The sequence below is a fragment of the Oncorhynchus masou genome, chromosome 28, assembly GCF_036934945.1.
Source record: "Oncorhynchus masou masou isolate Uvic2021 chromosome 28, UVic_Omas_1.1, whole genome shotgun sequence".
Lineage (NCBI taxonomy): Eukaryota > Metazoa > Chordata > Actinopteri > Salmoniformes > Salmonidae > Oncorhynchus > Oncorhynchus masou.
In genome coordinates this window covers 19593426-19613226 of record NC_088239.1, presented here as the reverse complement: position 1 = coordinate 19613226, position 19801 = coordinate 19593426, and the positions used below count along the sequence as shown (strand labels likewise).

Below are 19801 nucleotides of genomic sequence, written 5' to 3'. Positions count from 1 at the left end.
TAGAGGTTTAAAAAACATATTACTCCAGTACTAGCCTCTCTACATTGGCTTCCTGTTAAGGCAAGGGCTGATGTCAAGGTTTTACGACTAACCAACAGAGCATTACATGGACTTTCTCCTACCTATCTCTCCAATTTGGTCCTGCTGCACATACCTAGATGTACGCTACGGTCACAAGATGCAGGCCTCCTTATTGTCCCTAGAATTTCTAAGCAAACAGCTGGAGGCAGGGCTTTCTCCTATAGAGCTCAATTTTGATAGAATGGTCTGCCGATCCATGTGAGAGATGCAGACTCTGTCTCGACCTTTAAGTCTTTTCTCTTCAGTAGATCCTGTGATTGAGTGTAGTCTGCCCCGGGGTGCGAAGGAGAACGGCAAGGCACTGGAGTGACGGACCACCCTTGCTGTCTCTGCATGGCAGGCTCCTCTCTGTCTCCCCACTGGGATGCTCTGCCTCTGACCTTATTACGGGGGCTGAGTCACCCCCCCCCCCCCAAGCTCGTGCGGTGGAGGAAATCTTGGTGGCCTATACTCCGCCTTGTTTTAGGGTACTAAATTCCTGGTGGTGTGGGGGCTGTGCTTTGGCAAAGTGAGTGGGGTTATATCTTGCCTGGTTTACCCTGTCCGGGAATATCGTCGAACGGGGCCACCGTGTCCCCCGGGGCCCCTGTCTCAGTCTCCAGTATCTATGCTGCAATTGTCTATGTGTCGGGGGAGAGGGGGGGGGCTAGGATCAGTCTGTCCTATCTGGTGTAATTCTCCTGTCTTACCTGGTGTAATTCTCCTGTCTTATCTGGTGTAATTCTCCTGTCTTATCTGGTGTATTTCTCCTGTCTTATCTGGTGTAATTCTCCTGTCTTATCTGGTGTAATTCTCCTGTCTTATCTGGTGTAATTCTCCTGTCTTATCTGGTGTAATTCTCCTGTCTTATCTGGTGTAATTCTCCTGTCTTATCTGGTGTAATTCTCCTGTCTTATCTGGTGTATTTCTCCTGTCTTATCTGGTGTATTTCTCCTGTCTTATCTGGTGTAATTATCCTGTCTTATCTGGTGTAATTCTCCTGTCTTATCTGGTGTAATTCTCCTGTCTTATCTGGTGTAATTCTCCTGTCTTATCTGGTGTAATTCTCCTGTCTTATCTGGTGTAATTCTCCTGTCTTATCTGGTGTAATTCTCCTGTCTTATCTGGTGTAATTATCCTGTCTTATCTGGTGTAATTATCCTGTTATCTGGTGTCCTGTGTGATCGTTTAAAGTATGCTCCCTCTCCCTCTCTCTCTCTCTCTCTCTCCTCTTGGTGCATCCTGAGCCCTAGGACACAGGAGGTTGGTAGCTCCTTAATTGGGGAGGACAGGCTTGTGGTAATAGCTAGAGCAGAATTAGTGGAATAGTATCAAATATATAAACACATGATTTCCATCTGTTTGATGCCATTTTATTCGCTCCGTTCTAGCCATTATTTTGAGCCGTCCTTCCCTCAGCAGCCTCCTGTGCCCTAGGACCATGCCTCAGGACTACCTGTCTTGACAACTCCTGGCTGTCCCCGTCCCCAGTCCACCTGGTCGTGCTGCTGATCTAGTTTCTGATGTTTGCCTATGACTATACAATGGAAACCTGAACTGTTCTCCGGGCATGCTACCCTGCTGTTTCGACCCTCCCTCCCTCCCTCCCTCCCTCCCTCTCTCTCTCTCTCTCTCTCTCTCCCACCGCCTCCCTCCTCCTCCTCTCCCTCTCTCTCCCTCCCTCTCCCTCTCCCGTTCTCTCTACCACACCTGCTGTCACAATCTCTGAATGTTCGGCTATGAAAAGCAAACTGACATTTACTCCTGAGGTGTTGACCTGTTGCACCCTCTATAAACACTGTGATTATTTCCAGGGAGTTTTTCCTAGCCACTTTGCTTTTGCATTGCTTGTTGTTTGGGGTTTCAGGCTGGATTTCTGTGTAGCACTTTGTGACATCTGCTGATTGATTTGATTGAAGTAGTAGTTAGACATTGATGAGAAAACATTGTAATTTGAATTATAAGAAAGGGCTCAGGATGCACCAAGAGGGAAGAGGGAAGTGAGAGAGATAGAGAGGGAGAGAGAGAGAGAGAGAGAGAGAGAGAGACCATATATCTTTCGCACATCTGCTTTGGCTGGCTGAGAGAAAGGTCAGACAGGTGGGGGGAAAAATTACTGCAGAGGTCAAGTTTGAATGCAGTGCAGTGGAGGGGAGAGGAAGGACGAAGCTGAATAAATGTGCATAATCTGTTTTAGGGTTGAATTTATGTTGCTCTTGGATTGCTGCAGAACTAAAATAAATGAATACATGTTCAAAGAGCACACACACACACTTCAAAGGCCCTCAAACGAATACAGCGGAGAAACACGCGGTGTCCTATCCACAGAAAGGTTAGATTAAATCCATAATAATCAATCAGAGCGGCCAGTCACATTTACATAAGACGTCCGACTGCTTGGGGATTGGCACTAAAATGTGGGGAATTGTTTTGCTTGTAATTGTATGCACGCTGACACCGAGAGATGGCAGCTTCGCTTTGAGTTCTTAGGAAACTGCAGTATTTTGTATTTTACATTGTTAGCCCAGAAAACCTTAAGTGTTATTACATACAGCCAGGAAGAACTTTTGGATACCAGAGAGACGTCAACTTACGAGCACAACCAGCACTACGACCAGGAATACGACTTTCCCAAAGCGGATTTGGGTAATTTGAACTGATTCCAGAGGCTACCCAAAACAACGCCGTCGGGGGAGAGGGTGCTGGAGCGGTCTTCTAGTGAGGCTTCGGATGCGCGCATGCCACCCATCGCTTCCGAGTATATTACTCGCTAATGTCCAGTCCCTAGTTAACAAAGTCGACGAAATTAGGGCAAGAGTTGCATTCCAAAAAGATATCCGGGATTGTAACATACTCTGTTTCACAGAGACATGGCTAGCTGGGGACATCCTGTCGAAATCCGTAATAGCCAACGGCATTTTCAGTGCATCGCGCCGACAGGAACAAACATCTCTCTGGTAAGAAGAAGGGCGGGGGGGTATGTTTCATGATTAACGACTCATGGTGTAATTGTAACAACAAATAAGAACTCAAGTCCTTTTGTTCACCTGACCGAGAATTCCTCACTATCAAATGCCGACCGTATTATCTCCTCAGATAACAGTCCTCGGTTATCGTCACAGCCATGTATATCCCCCCGCAAGCAGATACCAAGACAGCAATCAAGGAACTTCACTGGACTTTATGCAAACTGGAAACCATCTATCCTGAGGCTGCAATTATTGTAGCTGAGGATTTTAACAAAGCTAATCTGAGAACAAGGCTACCTAAATTCTATCAGCATATCAATTGCAGTACAGAAGCATGTAACACACTGCAAGGCCCTCCCTCCTTTTGGCAAATCTGACCATGACTCCATCTTGTTGCTCCCCTCCTTAGGTCTATCCAACGCTGGTCTGACCAATCGGATTCCACGCTTCAAGATTGCTTCGATCACATGAACTGGGATATGTTCCGGGTAGCCACAGACAATAACATTGACGTATACGCTGACTCGGTGAGCAGATTTATAAGGAAGTATATAGGAGATGTTGTACCCACTGTGGCTATTAAAACCTTCCCTAACCAGAAACTGTGGATTGATGGCAGCATTTGCGCAAAACTGAAAGCACTTACCCTCGCATTTAATCATGGCAAGGCAACTGGAAACATGACCGAATACAAACAGTGTAGTTATTCCCTCCATAAGGCAATCAAACGAGCAAAGCATCAGTATAGAGACAAAGTGGAGTCGCAATTCAACGGCTCAAACACGAGACGTATGTGGCAGGCCCTCAGACAATCATGGATTACAAAAAGAAAACCAGCCCCGTCTCTGACATCGACGTCTTGCTCCAAGATAAACTAAACAACTTATTTGTGCGCTTTGAGAACGATACTGTGCCTACCAAAGAATGCGGGCTCTCCTTCTCCTTGGTAGACGTGAGTAAAATATTTAAACGTTAACCCTCGCAAGGTTGCTGGCCCAGATGGCTTCCCTAGCCGTGTCCTCAGAACATGTGCAGACCAGCTGGCTGGTGTGTTTACGGACAGATTTGATCAATCACTATCCCAGTCTGCTGTCCCCACATGCTTCAAGATGGCCACCATTGTTCCTGTTCCAAAGAAATCTAAGGTAACTGACTAGCACTGACTTCTGTCGTCATGAAGTGCTTTGAGAGACTGGTCAAGGATTATATCACCTCCACCCTACCCTACCCTAGAACCACTCCAATTTGCTTACCGCCCCAATAGGTCCACAGACGATGCAACCGCCATCATACTGCACACTGACCTATCCCATCTGGACAAGAGGAATACCTATGTAAGAATGCCGTTCATCGACTACAGCTCAGCATTCAACACCATAGTACCCTCCAAACTCATTCATTGATGCTTGAGACCATGGGTCTCGACCCCGCCCTGTACAACTGGATCCTGGACATCCTGACTGGCTGCCCCAGGTAGTGAAGGGAGGAAACAACATCTCCACTCCGCTGATCCTCAACACTGGGGCCCCACAAGGGTGCGTTCTCAGCCCTCTCCTGTACTACCTGTTCACCCATGACTACATGGCCATGCATGCCTGCAACTCAATCATCAAGTTTGTAGACGACACTACAGTTGTAGACTTGATAACCAACAATGACGAGACCGCCTACAGGGAGGAGGTGAGGGCCCTGGGAGTGTGGTGTCAGGAAAATAACCTCTCACTTAATGTCAGCAAAACAAAAGAGATGATTGTGGACTTCAGGAAACAGCAAAGGGAGCACCCCCCTATCCACATCGATGGGACAGCAGTGGAGAAGGTGGAAAGTATTAAGTTCCTCGGTGTACATATCACTGACAAACTGAAATGGTCCAAGCACACAGACAGTGTGGTGAAGAAGGTGTAACAAAGCCTCCTAAATCTCAGGAGGCTGAAAACATTTGACTTGCCACCGAAAACCCTCACTAACTTTTACAGGTGCACAATTGAGAGCATCCTGTCGGTCTGTATCACCGCCTGGTACGGCAACTGCACCACCCACAACCGAAGGGCTCTCCAGTCTTCACAACGCATCACCGGGGCCTAACTACCTGCCCTCCAGGACACCTACAACACCTGATGTCACAGGAAGGTAAAAAATATCATCAAGGACAATAACCACCCGAGCCACTACCTGTTCACCCCGCTTCCTTCCAGAAGGCGAGGTCAGTACATGTGCATCAAAGCTGGGACAGAGAGATTGAAAAACAGCTTCGATCTCATCAGATTGTTAAACAGCCACCAGTAGCACAGAGAGGCGACTGCCTACCTACAGACTTGATATTATTGGCCACTTTAATATATGGAACACTAGTCACTTTAATAATTCCACTTTAAGAATGTTTACGTATTTTGCATTACTCAACTCATATGTATATACTGTATCCTTCACTATCTATTATTTACTATCTATTGTATCTTAGTCTCTCTGTCACTGCTCATCCATATATTTTATACTTATATATTCTCATCCCATTCCTTTACTAGATTGTGTGTATTAGGTTTTGTTGTGGAATTATTAGATATAACCTGTTAGATACTGCTGCACTGTCGGATCTAGAAGCATAAGCATTTCGCTACACCTGCAATAACATCTACTAACCATGTGTATGTGACCAATAAAATTGTATTTTATTTTATATAAAGCTCCTTCTCCCCATGAACAGATGGAAACCAGGATTCCGTACCAAATGTGGGACTCTGTTACTCCCATTGACAGGAAAACACTTGTTCTTACACTTACACCCAGCTCTCTTTCATGCTCCATCTCTCTCCCTCTCTTTCCAGCTTTCTCTCTCATGCTTTCCATCCCCTCTTTTTCTCTCTTCTGCTCTTTCTCTCTCTCTCTCCCTTTCTTTCACTCTCTCTCTCTCTCTCCCTTTCTTTCTCTCTCTCTCCCCCTTTCTTTCACCCTCTCTCTCTCTCTCCCTTTCTTTCACTCTCTCTCTCTCCCTTTCTTTCACTCTCTCTCTCTCTCTCTCTCCCTTTCTTTCACTCTCTCTCTCTCCCTTTCTTTCTCTCTCTCTCTCTCTCCCTTTCTTTCTCTCTCTCTCTCTCTCCCTTTCTTTCTCTCTCTCTCTCTCCCTTTCTTTCACTCTCTCTCTCTCCCTTTCTTTCTCTCTCTCTCTCTCTCCCTTTCTTTCTCTCTCTCTCTCTCCCTTTCTTTCACTCTCTCTCTCTCTCTCCCTTTCTTTCTCTCTCTCTCTCTCTCTCTCTCTCCCTTTCTTTCACTCTCTCTCTCCCTTTCTTTCACTCTCTCTCTCTCCCTTTCTTTCACTCTCTCTCCCTTTCTTTCACTCTCTCTCTCTCCCTTTCTTTCTCTCTCTCCCTATTTCACTCTATATCTCTCTCTTTCCCTCTATTTCTCCCTCACACTCTCTATATCTCTCTCTTGCTACCTCTCTTTCTCTCTCACACTATCTCTCTCTCCATTATTTCTCTCCATCTCTCTCTCTATGTCAGCTATACATTGCTGAACTAATATTTTTTAACACACTGGCACATCAAGATCTGCTTGGCTAGGCTGAGTACTCAATTTTGAGAGTGTTCCCACACCTTTGGGTTGATAACTTGATTGACATGTCGGAATAACAGATGGTACAGATAATGAGACAGCTTCATAAGTTTATTTGAAGACTGATTGAGCCATAGGACGACCATGGGATGGTTGAATTGACCATGGGCACCAGGAACAATTGTAATACAATTATTTACTGCAGGTGTGTTATTGAACAAGAACCATCTACAAAAACAATCCAGCTGCTTTTGCACAGGATAACATTGATTTGATAAGTATTTTTTTCCACAGATGGTTACTTGTGCTAAGGTACTTAGGCTACTTGTACAGAGATACAAGTGTTCAGCTGTGAATTGTGCTAGTTAGAGAGTTGTTTTTAATTTCGCTCAGGCAAAAGCGAAAGCAAAGTTATACAGGAGATTCCTTAACAAGCAAGTCAAGACAGTTCTAAACAATAACATACAAGCGTTACTCAGAAAATTTAAAAGACACACAGGCAAATATGCCAACATTGTTTCCCCCACAAGCAAACAGAGATGGTCAATGATGTATTGCTATTAAAGTTTGAATTCAAACTGATAAAAACGGCAAGGACATTAAAGTACAAAATACATGCTGTTGAGACAGCAACTCTCAATCAATATACTACTACAGTATCAGTTGTGACAGTAGGTGGAACAGACACACTATATTTCTAAAAATTAGAGAAACTATTACATCAAGTGGATGGTACAGTGACTAACGGTTCAATCACCATTTTAAAACGGGCCCTTTTTTGGTTAATGTTATCTTTTTGCTTTGAAACTCTTTCAGTTGGGTACGATGCTTCCAACCTACACAAACAAACCCTTGACAAAATACTATACACACAGTCTCCTGTTTTCATAGCCTCCAAAGACCATGTTCAGTTTTTGGTCACATATCGATAATTGCATTTGCAACGAACCACAAGATCCTCTAGATCTCAGATCCTATGCAGTATTGTCGTTGTCATAATTCCATGAAACTGCTGTCAAGTGTCTTCAACCAACTGCGAAATATCATGTGTCCATTTTTTCCCCAAATAAACTCAATCCACCGATCAGTAATTGTCCAATCATATCTCTGTGCTATCCACTTCCTCATCATCCAAAACGGAGTCTGACTGAGAGATCATGAGAAGTTTCTCTTTGTTGGAGTATCGCCTTGAGCACCTGTCCTGTCGTTCCCCGGGGCTGCTCTCCTCCTGGTCATTGGCTACTCCTCCTTCCCTCTGACTCTTAGCCAGACCCTCCTCTGAGGTCACTCGGCTGAAGGCGGTCACCTCACATGACTCCCTTGACTCAAAGGACTCCCCCCCCAGGTCGCCCAGTTTGATATATCCACCGCCTCCCGGTACCTCTAAACGAGGGCAGCTGAGTCTCCGGGACCGTTCCACCTTCCATTCGGTGGGGGTGGATGGAGTGATGCCCAGGTCGATGGACCTGGAGTAGTCCGTCAGGGCACTGAGGGACAAGTGGGAACCCATCACCCTGGGGCCAGTGGGGGACGAGGGGAGCAGCTGGATCTGGGAGCCCTGAAGCGCCCCCTGGAGGCTACCACTGCTCTTGTACACCTCCACAGAGTCCTGAGGCAGGAGCATAGCCATCTGCAAAGTCTCCACATTTGCCTGGGTGGTGGTTTCTGGAACACCGTACCCAACCCAGGCTTCGTCTTCTTCGCCAGAGTCACACAGGGCAGCCCTGCTCCTCCCTGCCTCTGCTTTGGCTGAAGGCCTGCGCTGATGCTGGTTGGCCCGATAGTTGGGTTTGGTCATGGGGAGAGTGAAGGCGTTGACCGAGGAGGCCACTATTGTTCGGGTCTCCCACCGTTTGGGGATGGAAATCGGGCTGCTCTGCTGGCCGGCCCCGCTGTGTCTGGAGATGGTGTAGACTGTGTCGGTGAACGTCTGCCTCTCTAGAGATGACACCCTTGACCTAGTCAGGGAGTGGCATCTGGAGGGGCCCAGGCTGCCCTCGTCCGGCGAACCTCCCGAGGGCCAGGTGCCTTTGGCTAGTAGGGCGGCGGTATATGCAGCACTAGGTTTGCCCTCCACCCCTTTGGACTGCATGTAGTTCACAAAGCCATTCAGCGGCATGTTCTCCTTAGTCCGCAAGCTGTGGATGTCAATGACAGTGGAGTAGATGTCCCTCAGGTTGATGATTTTGGTCTTCTTATCGCGGTTCTCATGCAGTACCGCATTGGCGCAGATGAACAGGAAGATGCCAATGCCCATGATGAGGGGACCGAACACCTTCAACTTGTCCGAGTACAGGTACTTATCCAAGAACTCAGCCAGGAAGCCCATAGACGGCTGCTCTAAACCAGTGCCGTTGGATCGATTGTTACTGACCAAATCCCCATCCAAGTGAAATCCGTCCTTCGCGTTGTTCGTCCAGTTGCCTGTCAGCCCTGACTCCTCCTTTTTGTTGTAAATTATCTGGATTTTGGGCGGATCTGGGTACAGTGGGCTCTCCCTCGGCCAGTAACCCAGTATGGCCATGGCAATGCCCACCAGTAGGATTAGAATCCCAATAGCCGCCACCACCCCCGAGATGGAGCAGAGATTCAGCTTGCCCTTGACCACCACCACCTCATTTTTCCGCTTCTTCTTGGCTTTTCTCTTACGCTTGTTCTCGGCACGGCTCTTAGAGCGCAGCGAGTCCTGCCTCCTGTTGATCCGCAGCAGGCCTCCGGTGGCGATCATGGTTGGGACTCGGCAGACTGACTGCTCACTCACTCATCCTGAGGCTAGAGAGAGAGGGGGAAAGTGAGTGAGAGGTAGGCAGGGAGAGAAGGTCAGAGAAAGGGGAGAAATAGAGACAAAGAGAAAAGGGAGAGGAAGAGACAGGGTTAGATAATAGACCTAGATGTGCAATACTGATGATGATACTCAAGCGGCCCATAATAGTTATTCCACTGCTGAATTTGATATGGTCCTAAGTTTGTGATACATTTAGAGAAGAGACACTTGAACAAACGCCAACACAAACTACTACATTCCTATTCAGTGCAATAGCGCAACACTTCCTCTATGCTCTGACTAATTTAGATCATCCCAGTGAAATATGCATGCCAAACGAAGCTCTTTCAGGATGAAGGAGGAGCAAAACAATGAGAATCAATACAAAGTGAAGCCTGTTTTCCGGAGGCACTTGCTCACTGGGTGACAGCTCCAGACGTGTGGGAGTGATGAGACTTCCGCCACAGCACAGGGAGCGGAGTGAGACACATGCATGTGCGCACACACACACACACACACACACACACACACACACCACACACACACACACACACACACACACATGCGCTCTGGGATGAATGCACCAAAATGACAGAGCGGCATAGCAGAGTGGGATAAGCAGACATTCTGTGGCTTCACAATACAGTGTTGCAAGAACAACAGGGAAATATAGAGCAAAACACATATCTCACCGACTGCTTGCTCACCGGCTATAAAGTCTAAGTGGAGTGTGAAGAAAGAAAACAGCTGGTCGTCCACTGCCACGCCACTTTCATTTCTACACGCCAGGTACCACCTTTACCAAATACTACGGTTGACAGCTGCATAGAGTAATGCATCAAGAAACTCTACTACATTGTGCACATTGTGAAAATGAACCCTATAGAAAACACTGAATACAGGAAGAAGGCTGTCTCTTAAAAGCCTACACTGTGTGTGTAGTGTGCTTACTGGCTCTTGCTATGCCCGGCACATCTGGAACGGTTTTGAGACTAAACCTTGGGGGATGCCTGCAGTTGGATGATAAATCATTGGGCCGGAAAAGCTCTAAAACTTTGAATTAGGTACACCGTCACTATCAATAGCGAAACCAACAGCAATGCCAATACCTATACAATGAGTGGAGAAATATACCACTGAGCTATCCCCTTGAGCTAAAGTCAGATAACGAAACTAAAAGGAGATGTTAAAAAGCATCCAGTGAAAGTCAATGTGCCTGAAAATGTGGTCTAAAAAGTGTGTTGATGTGAGCAGTCAGTGTTACCAGACATGACGGTATTCTGGCCCAATTCCTTGCCCAAGCTTCTTTTGATGTTATTGTGCAACTGGTGATGATGCACATACAGCGAGCTAAATGCACCACCTTGAAGAAGCCAAGCAGAGCCAAAGAAATTGAAGCTCCCCATACAGGCCTCCTCACCTCAACCAGAGAGGAGTAACACTCTCACAAGACTGCTGCTGTCTCAGCTGACCTAGTCTACCTGGACACGTCACACTTATGCTTTGATACAAAGATCTTCGCCATCTGTGGAGATTTGCCATGGAAATGCTCTCCTTTCTCTGACTACTCCACTGACTACTGTGAAGAGCCAGTAAAAATATGATTCTCCATAACATAGGCACATCGACCACCTCAGGAGGGCATATTCAAGTATATAATCCAAGACCTAAATCTTGTCCACAGGAGTTCTAATCATACAAAGGTTAATGTAGATGCATGGAGATTGGTGCACACTGCAGTTCCCAGCTGGAGCGAGTGACTCTCTGGTTGCGTGAAACAGTCAGCAACCAGAGGATGAATAATGCTAATGAGAGAAGGAGACGATAACAGTGTGATCCAGAGGAACTCACACCTCGCTCTGCCTGAAGGTGTTTCATTAGCTCACAGACACAGCTGATTATTGATAGTTACCAATCAACACATGGGTATAATGGCTTCAGTCTAATGGTAATTAGTTCCAATAGTCCCCCTAAAACAAACCACGATGTAAGGGTGAATACCACGTCCAATAAATCAATCACAAATAAATCAATTATTCAATTATGCATTACACCCCTGTGTGCAAAACAAACGATGTTGATTGCACATACTTTATTATAAATGAACCCTCTTATCAAAGTAGTGAGAGAAAGAACACAACACATCCCTGAAATATGACCATTTTGAAAGTGTAATTCAATCAAAAAGACTGACACTTTTATCCCCCCCAAAAAACTCACACGCTCAACAGAAATTAAATTAGTGGACACAGCCCTTTAGCTCGCGAATAAAAGAAACATGCTCCTGGATGAAAAATAAGCCTCTTTTAATTCTCCCCTTGCTGGCAAACAGATGGAGCAGAAAGAAGCACCTGGTGTCGGAGCTAATTCAAAGGGACAAATCAAATGGCTGCTGGGCCCACAGGAGCGCTTTCAGGGCTATACCCCTGCACGCGGCATCCTAGACCCAGCTGAGGCTTATCAACACAGCGAGAAGCGACTAACAAAATGGAGGAGTGAAGCAGCTAGCTAGTAGCTAACGCCTTCAGGGAGGCTCGGGAGTGTTTGTGTTTGTGTTGGCCTTTTTGTATTAACCCTTGGTCACAGAAGGCCAGTCCAATTAAAATGGCTAGCTGTCTGTAGGCTAGCTCATTTAGCTTAATGTGATCACTTCAATATTAGCATTGAAAAAAACTCATCTGTTTTTTTTTCTCACTTCACTATCAGACATTTTTGTCAGCTCACAAATTATGAGGACAAGGAACTCTCCTGTGAATTTGATCAGATTGGTGCTATTAACAGTGAATTACTGTATATTATTACTGTATATTATCAAACTTCAAGGAGTTGTTCTTATGGGAATTTGTGATGTCATCTGTCTCCCCCCTTGCTTGAGGAACAATAGAGAACGAAAGAGGAAAGGCCCACCCCCACACTTGTGCCATGTCATGAGGATACTTGGACCACTTATTGAGATGTGCCTTTTGTTAAGTAAATCAGGTGATAAATGAGCTGAAAGGGAGACTGGAGTAGCCATAAAATTATATATCTCCCAGTTGTAAATCAGCAGGGAGCGAGAGAACACACAGTGCTGACATTTGGTGGGAATAGCCTCCTAGTTGTATATTGCAACTATAATTCTTCATTTGTGATGACAAATGTGTCCAGTTACAGGTCTCATTAAACCATTGTTGCCTGAGCTGCATAAACACTCTTAGAGAAAAATATGCTAGAAACTAAAAGGGTTCTTTGGCTGTCCCCATAGGATAACCCTTTGAAGAATCCTTGTTGGTTCCAGGTAGAACACTTTTGGTTTCAAATAGAACTGTTTTGGGTTCCATGTAGAACCCTTTCCACAGAGAGTTCTATATGGAACCCAAAACGTTTCTACATGGAACCCAAAAGGGGTGTCCTATGGGGACAGATGAAGAACCCTTTCCACAGAGGGTTCTATATGGAACCCAAAACATTTCTACCTGGAACCCAAAAGGGGTGTCCTATGGGGACAGATGAAGAACCCTTTTGGAACCATTTTTTATGAGAGTGCAAGTGTACATCTCTCCCATAGAGAAATATAAGCTTGAAGGCACGCTTTGTAGGGGGTACGTGGGTCAGCAACTATTGCCTGGCACCTATGGATGTAGCTAAAGCAATGTGTTCAAGTTGGGGACTGTGTCGATCTGTAGACAGAGGTGATGTAACCTGTCATCACTAATCTGTCTTCAGTTTCTTGGCAATTTCTTGCATGGAATAGCCTTAATTTCTCAGAACAAGAATAGACTGACGAGTTTCAGAAGAAAGGTCTTTGTTTCTGGCTATTTTGAGCCTGTAATCGAACCCACAAATGCTGATGCTCTAGATACTCAACTAGTCTAAAGAAGGCCAGTTTTATTGCTTTGTTAATCAGAACAGCAGTTTTCAGCTGTGCTAAAATAATTGCAAAAGGGTTTTATAATGATCAATTAGCATTTTAAAATGATTAGCTTACACAGATTAGCTTACACAACGTGCCATTGGAACACAGGAGTGGTGGTTGCTGATAATGGGCCTCTAAGCATATGTAAAAACAAACCGCTACTGGCACTGGTCTCAGAACATTCTTCTCCACCCTGACAGAGAACCCATGTTCTTTACATCATCTCGCCATCCTCCGACAAAAGGCATACCAGTCATTTTTCTGTGAAGACAGCAATTCAGTTGAATACCAGGGAATAAATATATTGGCAGGAATAAAACTGCACTATACATATAGCACGGCAATCCATCAATAGCCAATGAGTCAGGCAGAGACAAATCGATTCCTGAAATTCCTGATTAAATGAATTGTAAATTACAAGAGATGTACCAAATCGATAAATAATATGACATGCACTCTGGACAGTAAATACATTTCTTGAGGAACTGAAGCATGACAGGGTTGTATTGTCAACCTTCTGTGAAGTCAATAAGGATCGTTGAATGAACCTTTGAACTGCAAACTGATCTGTAACCTCAGCGTCGCAGTGGGAGAATGAGATACATTTAAACTGTCATATAGGAATGACATGTGAGATCAAATAGAGTTCGTAAATCTAATCTCAAACAAGCACACTGTGCAATTTCCCTCAAAGCTATGCATCATAAGGATGCAGGATTGGATCGAAGGCTGCTGGCATTGAAACGTTGATGTGCTGATGTTTTCGCCCGCTATTCTATTGATCTCCTTAACTCCTGTGTCAAATGATGTCTGAGATCATTAAACACATGAGCGCTGGCACGCAAACACACACACACAAGTACAAGGTCATGCACACACACACACACACTGTACACACACAACCACAAAAGCACTCATGCACACACACGGATGAGGGATTTATTCTATGCTTAATGAGAAGTAAAATACTGAAATCCCAAGCATGTCAGTGCTGTAAAGGCAAACAGAGACTGTAGTCATCTTTTATTACATCTATCCATCATAATCTTTGACCAAAACTATAAAACCTGCATCATAACACGGTTGATCTCTCCTCCATTCTCCCAGAGCTGGTATATAAACAAGGGTGAATAGTAAATACATGACGTACATTATGATCTCAGAAATGGGTACCTGATGTGTTGAAATTCCAATGACACAGGGAAACTTAACAGGCTAAAAATAAAAGTCAGGTGACATTTTGGTGTTGAGGAAATAGCAAAGGGGTACCTTCGTACAATTGAGTTGGTCCTGTGATTCTGCCGACCTCCTGTGAGGCACTATTCTCTACCAGTCCCTCCAGCGCTCCTTGGGAGCCTTCATCATGTTGGTTATATACAGTATATTGGTTATTTAAGTTCCGCTATTAATATCTACTACTCCCACACCTCCAAACTCTCCTCTTCATAGATAGATATACCCGCCACCAACGCTCATCTTATCGTCCATCTCTCCATAAATAGCAGCATAACTTGAAACATACCTCAACAGTCCTCAGCTTTTCTACTGCACTGCATCGGTCTTTTCACCATGTCTCACCAATAGAGTTTGATACACTATACTGTATTTATCTCTGTGGTCTCATCCCCCTCTGTCAAACACAGAGACTTGACTACTGTACCTGTATCCTATAAACATCCACATTCATCACCATTTAGTTCTTTGCAGTAAATTCACCAGGTCCATAGCTCTGTCCAACCTCACAGAGCCTCGAAACACTCTCCATTGCTATACCTGGACTCTACTGGGCTCTAATGCTTGTGTGAATGACAGGGTTTGAACCCAGGTGTCTTGCTTGCCAGAAAAGCACATTAGCCTGCTGAGCCGAAGCCTAGCCATTGTCTCTCCGCAGGGAGATCCTCTCTGACCCAGAGCAACTTGTCTAAGGCAAGCTTACTAAGGTCACCAAACCACCTCTATTGTACATGCATGAGGTCATGGTGCTAAACATGCCCTGGGGTTGTACAGGAGTCCTATGGCCAGGTCCGTTTACCCGGGTGGTGGGACATGTTGTGCTGGGAAGGTGTATCTCAAACTGTGTTGGGGAATAGCAGGAATGTTGTTTCTGAGGAGTCTGTGTCTGTTTATCTGAGGGATTTTCATCATGTTTGCCTATGTTCCCTAAGGCAATGGCCAAACACAATTGTCTACTTCATCAGAATTCTATTTGCTATATGATTAGGAGAACATCACCATTTATTTACATTGCAGGGAGTTATGTTGCAGGTTTTAGGATTATAGGATTTCAATGTCAGCTGTTTTCCCCAAACAATCTTAATCCTATTGTTTATGTTCAAGAGACCATTTCCAAACATAATTGATGCACTTTACAAAGAACCTGAGTACATCTTCACATTTTAATAATTGATTACATAATTAGCCTAATAATGACACGGGTTTAGTTTGCTCACTTGGTAACTGATCTCCAAATTGCTGGTAACAAAAGTGGGGTTCTGATCACGTGAATATTCCCTCTTTCAATCACACTCAGTCACAATGTATAGTGAACCACCGAACCCTGTCAAGCGCTCACACACACACACACACACACACACACACACACACACACACACACACACACACACACACACACACACACACACACACACACACACACACACACACACACACACACACACACACACAGAGACAGACAGAGAGAGAGAGAGGCATGCTAAGACATATACACTTGCAGATGCACGGCAACACACACACACATACATACACACAGATGATGATGATAATAACAATTTGAGTGAAGAGGAACACTGGGGTGCCAATGGCGAGGCAACCAGACAAAGCAGCCAGTCATGTGAGAATATCTATGACCATGCCACAGACTTTGATGTGAAACGCACCTACAGTGCCATTAAACAATGTTCACTTGACGCTACAAATGAGTTTAACTTTGAACTAAACAAAGAATAGTATGCCTACTGTAGCCGAGTATAACAACTATTCAGTATATAACACATTATGAGGACAGTCAGTAAGGCTTGTGGATTTCCAAGTATGGAAGGCAAGCTCATGTCATGATAACAGATGCGCATTGTGATTTTACCAGCACTCCACATCCAAATGCATGATGTCTGTCAATTATTCAGTCATCCAGTCCTAGGACAAGAAACTGAGGATTCATAAGTGCAGTTGGTGTATATTTAGTAGGCTATTCATGGTTATGATAACATTACATTTTAGGCTCTATTGACAGGCCTATATAAATGGTCAGATATGGCTATATTGATATAGTGCATTAGGCCCACGACATAATCTACATAGATAGATAAAACATAAACAGAATGTCTTCAATTGGAAGGAAATACGGGTTTGTTCTCAATTGAGCAGGAGCAAAGAAATAATGTTCAATAGGCGTCCTGCGGTCGTGACAGGAGCTATCTATAACACATAATGAACAAGCACAGTAAAAATGCATGAAATTCAGATGAGCCGCTTATTCTAGCACTATAGTAGGCTACTTCAGTATCATATTCAAACGCCTATATAATGGTAAGCTTACCATAGAAGACAGGCAATGCAACCACATATTAAAAACCCTGAAAGAAAGTTTCGATTCCCGGGCGCGGATATCTCATGTCGTAAAAGGAAACTTCGTTTATTCCATGTAATTCCATTCTGGCAAAGGATCTGGCGATCTTCTTTAGCAAGAGGATCCAGTCACAGTCACTCGGCGATGTAGTTTTCATCGAGGCTTAAGCCTTTCCAAGTCAATCTGCGTCTGGGAGAAAAATACTACCCTTTTCATCCGGCTCACCCGCGCTCCTCTCCAGGGAGTGTCTTGTCAGAGAGCAGCGCGCCGAGTTTGTAATGGAGAGTTTTGTGCTGGCAGGCAGCGGGTGATACGGGGCTATTGTTAATATTTTTCTAATTCTTGGGTGTTGTTGCTATGATACCACCACAGCAGCCATCGACTGAAATTGCTGCAGGATTTGAATAATTGCCTTCTTAACTATCCTCTCGGTAACGAACACTCCCCATCCATGTTTGGATCTGAAGCGTTGTGCTGCTGCTAACGTCCAGAACGCGTGTGGTGAGACCTCTCCAACGTTTTTGCCTAGAAGTAGGAACGATGGACTTGTGTTAGAGTCCGCAAATGACCTGCGCAAGGCACCTGGCGCACTCAGAAACATCTTTACAGAGCTTTCTATCTGCATCTTCACCACATGGAACCGCATCACCTAGGTTCCAAAATTGCGGGGGGTTGCGGAATCTAATTATATATGGGAATAATGGCTAGTGGTTTACCAATAACAGAGGCCAAATCGAAATATGCATTGCACAATTTTCTTTTAATTCTCAAACTGATTCTGGGGAAGATGAGTACGCATTTTGATAATATATTATTTCTGCAGGTGGAGCAAGTACATCCAACCCATCAATTGCGCCGGAGATGTTAGGCGTATCAGTAACAAGTTTACCTACAGCTATTAGCTACTGCTGTACCAGCAGGGTTGTGTAGGTTACTTTCTAAATGTAATCCGTTACAGTTACTAATTACCAGTTCAAAATTGTAATCAGTAAAGTATATTTTGGATTACCCCCAAAGTCAGTAACGTAATCCGATTACATTCAGTTACTTTTTAGATTACTTTATCCTTATTAGGCATTAGAAAGAAAAAAAAATGCATGTTACCAATTCAAAGCCATCTATTGCAGGATAAATCAATGTTAAAGTTTACATAGCTGGCCATATGGATGTTCAATTTTACTTTATGGGTTGGATATGTAGGCTTCTTCTAAGCCATCGCTTTCTACTACATATAATAATACAATTCAGTTATATTGTTACATTAAAAAATCGAATCAAATTTTATTGGTCACATACTAATGGTTAGCAGATGTTAATGCGAGTGTAGCGAAATGCTTGTGCTTCTAGTTCCGACAATGCAGTAATATCTAACAAGTAATCTAACAAATTCACAACAACTACCTTATACACACAAATGTAAGGGATGAATAAGAATATGTACATATAAATATATGGATGAGTGATGGCTGTGCGGCATAAGCAAGATGCAGTAGATGGTATAGACAGTACATACATATGAGATGAGTAATGTAGGATATGTAAACATTATTAAAGTGGCGTTATTTAAAGTGACTTGTGATACCTTTTATAAGGTCCATTTATTAAAGTGGCCAGAGATTTGAGTCTGTATGTTGGCAGCAGCCTCTCTATGGTAGTGATGGCTGTGTAACAAAGTCTATCAGAATTCCAGTCATTCCAATAAATGTTATACCTCTTGATCTTCAAGAATTGGACTTGGAAGTATAGATTAGCCAAATTGTTTTACCTGAGCATAACCTCAAAACTAAGTGCTGAGCACTTGTTGGCTGTTTTCCTTCACTCTGCGATCAGACTCATCCCAAACCATCTCAATTGGGTTGAGGTTGGGTGATGGTGGAGATGGCCGCCAGTTTGTCTCACACACATCTTGCAGGTCTTGACTCACGTTTATCAAATCGTAGCATTCTTGAGAAAGACTGACAGTGGCATCGTGGCACGGAAAATCACCCTTCCACTCCCTGCATCCCAGAGACTACATGTAGCCTCACCTCGGGACCTATACACACCTGCTAAGATTAGCAGCCCTATGTAGGCACGCAGGTCAATCTCCTCCATCCTTTTGAAGTTGTCTCCATATTTACAGAAACCCTCCAAATTTGTCAACTCCAGGATGATTTTTTCGATGGCTGGTGTGATGAACATGTAGAATGTTGAGGCGATGTCCTGGACAACTGCATGTCTTGTGGGCCCTGGGGTCATCCTTATGACATATTGTCCTGCCACCCTGTCCTGGTTGTCATATGGTGACAAGGACCATGTTATTTAGCTGTTCTTTGACACAAATGTCTCTCTTTCAGCTTGGGGGATTCCTTCTTCATCTGAAGATGATCCATCATGCTATATTCTTCCCCTTCTTCTTCAGATACCTCCTCCTCTTCTAAATCATTGTTCTCTTGTTCCTCCTGGACATCTGATAAAATCAGATCTACAACCTGTTGGGAACTGAAACGTGCACTCATGGCTTCAGCAAAGAGAGAACTGGGGGACTGTCATCTGCAGCACCTTTATAGCCTCTGACTGCATTCCCCATTAGTAAACAATGTTTTCCAGAAATGTTTATTTTGTCTGAAATTTTGTTTATTTTGTCTGAAATTGTTTTTATTTTGTCTGTGAACTTGAGTCATGTGTGAGGTCATTGAGGGGAGATGCTGTACATGCACAAGCAAGTTTTAGTTTTGTTACTGTTCAATCAGTAACACACAATCTCAATTTTCATTGTGTGTGTGTGTGTGGTTTTTGTCGTGTGTAAATTATTTTTTAACTGCCGGGTCAAAAATGACCCTAAGACAATCTTTGTGCCCTGGTGCTGTACAACTTTCATGGAAATATGAACAAAGGCGATGTTTCACTTTTTCTAATTTGGGGTCACTCTAGGAAAAGCCATAGAATTTAAAGTTGAAAAAATATAATTTAGGGGGTTTTCTCTGCTGTTAAAA

At 44.2% G+C, this 19801-nt stretch overlaps 1 protein-coding gene across 1 annotated transcript; it reads right to left on the bottom strand.

Annotated features, from left to right (window-relative positions):
• Positions 1–6677: 6677 nt before the first annotated feature.
• Positions 6678–17321, bottom strand: LOC135518540 (transmembrane protein 200C-like). Its single transcript, XM_064943711.1, has 2 exons — positions 16797–17321; positions 6678–9353 (listed from the first exon to the last, which is right to left on the bottom strand). The coding sequence occupies exon 2, from the start codon at positions 9307–9309 to the stop codon at positions 7681–7683; it is 1629 nt and encodes a 542-aa protein (XP_064799783.1). The 5' UTR covers positions 9310–9353; positions 16797–17321; the 3' UTR covers positions 6678–7680.
• Positions 17322–19801: the final 2480 nt, after the last annotated feature.

Coding starts and splice junctions, on each gene's coding strand:
- LOC135518540 (XM_064943711.1), bottom strand. CDS start 9,309: ATGATCGCCACCGGAGGCCTGCTGCGGATCAACAGGAGGCAGGACTCG.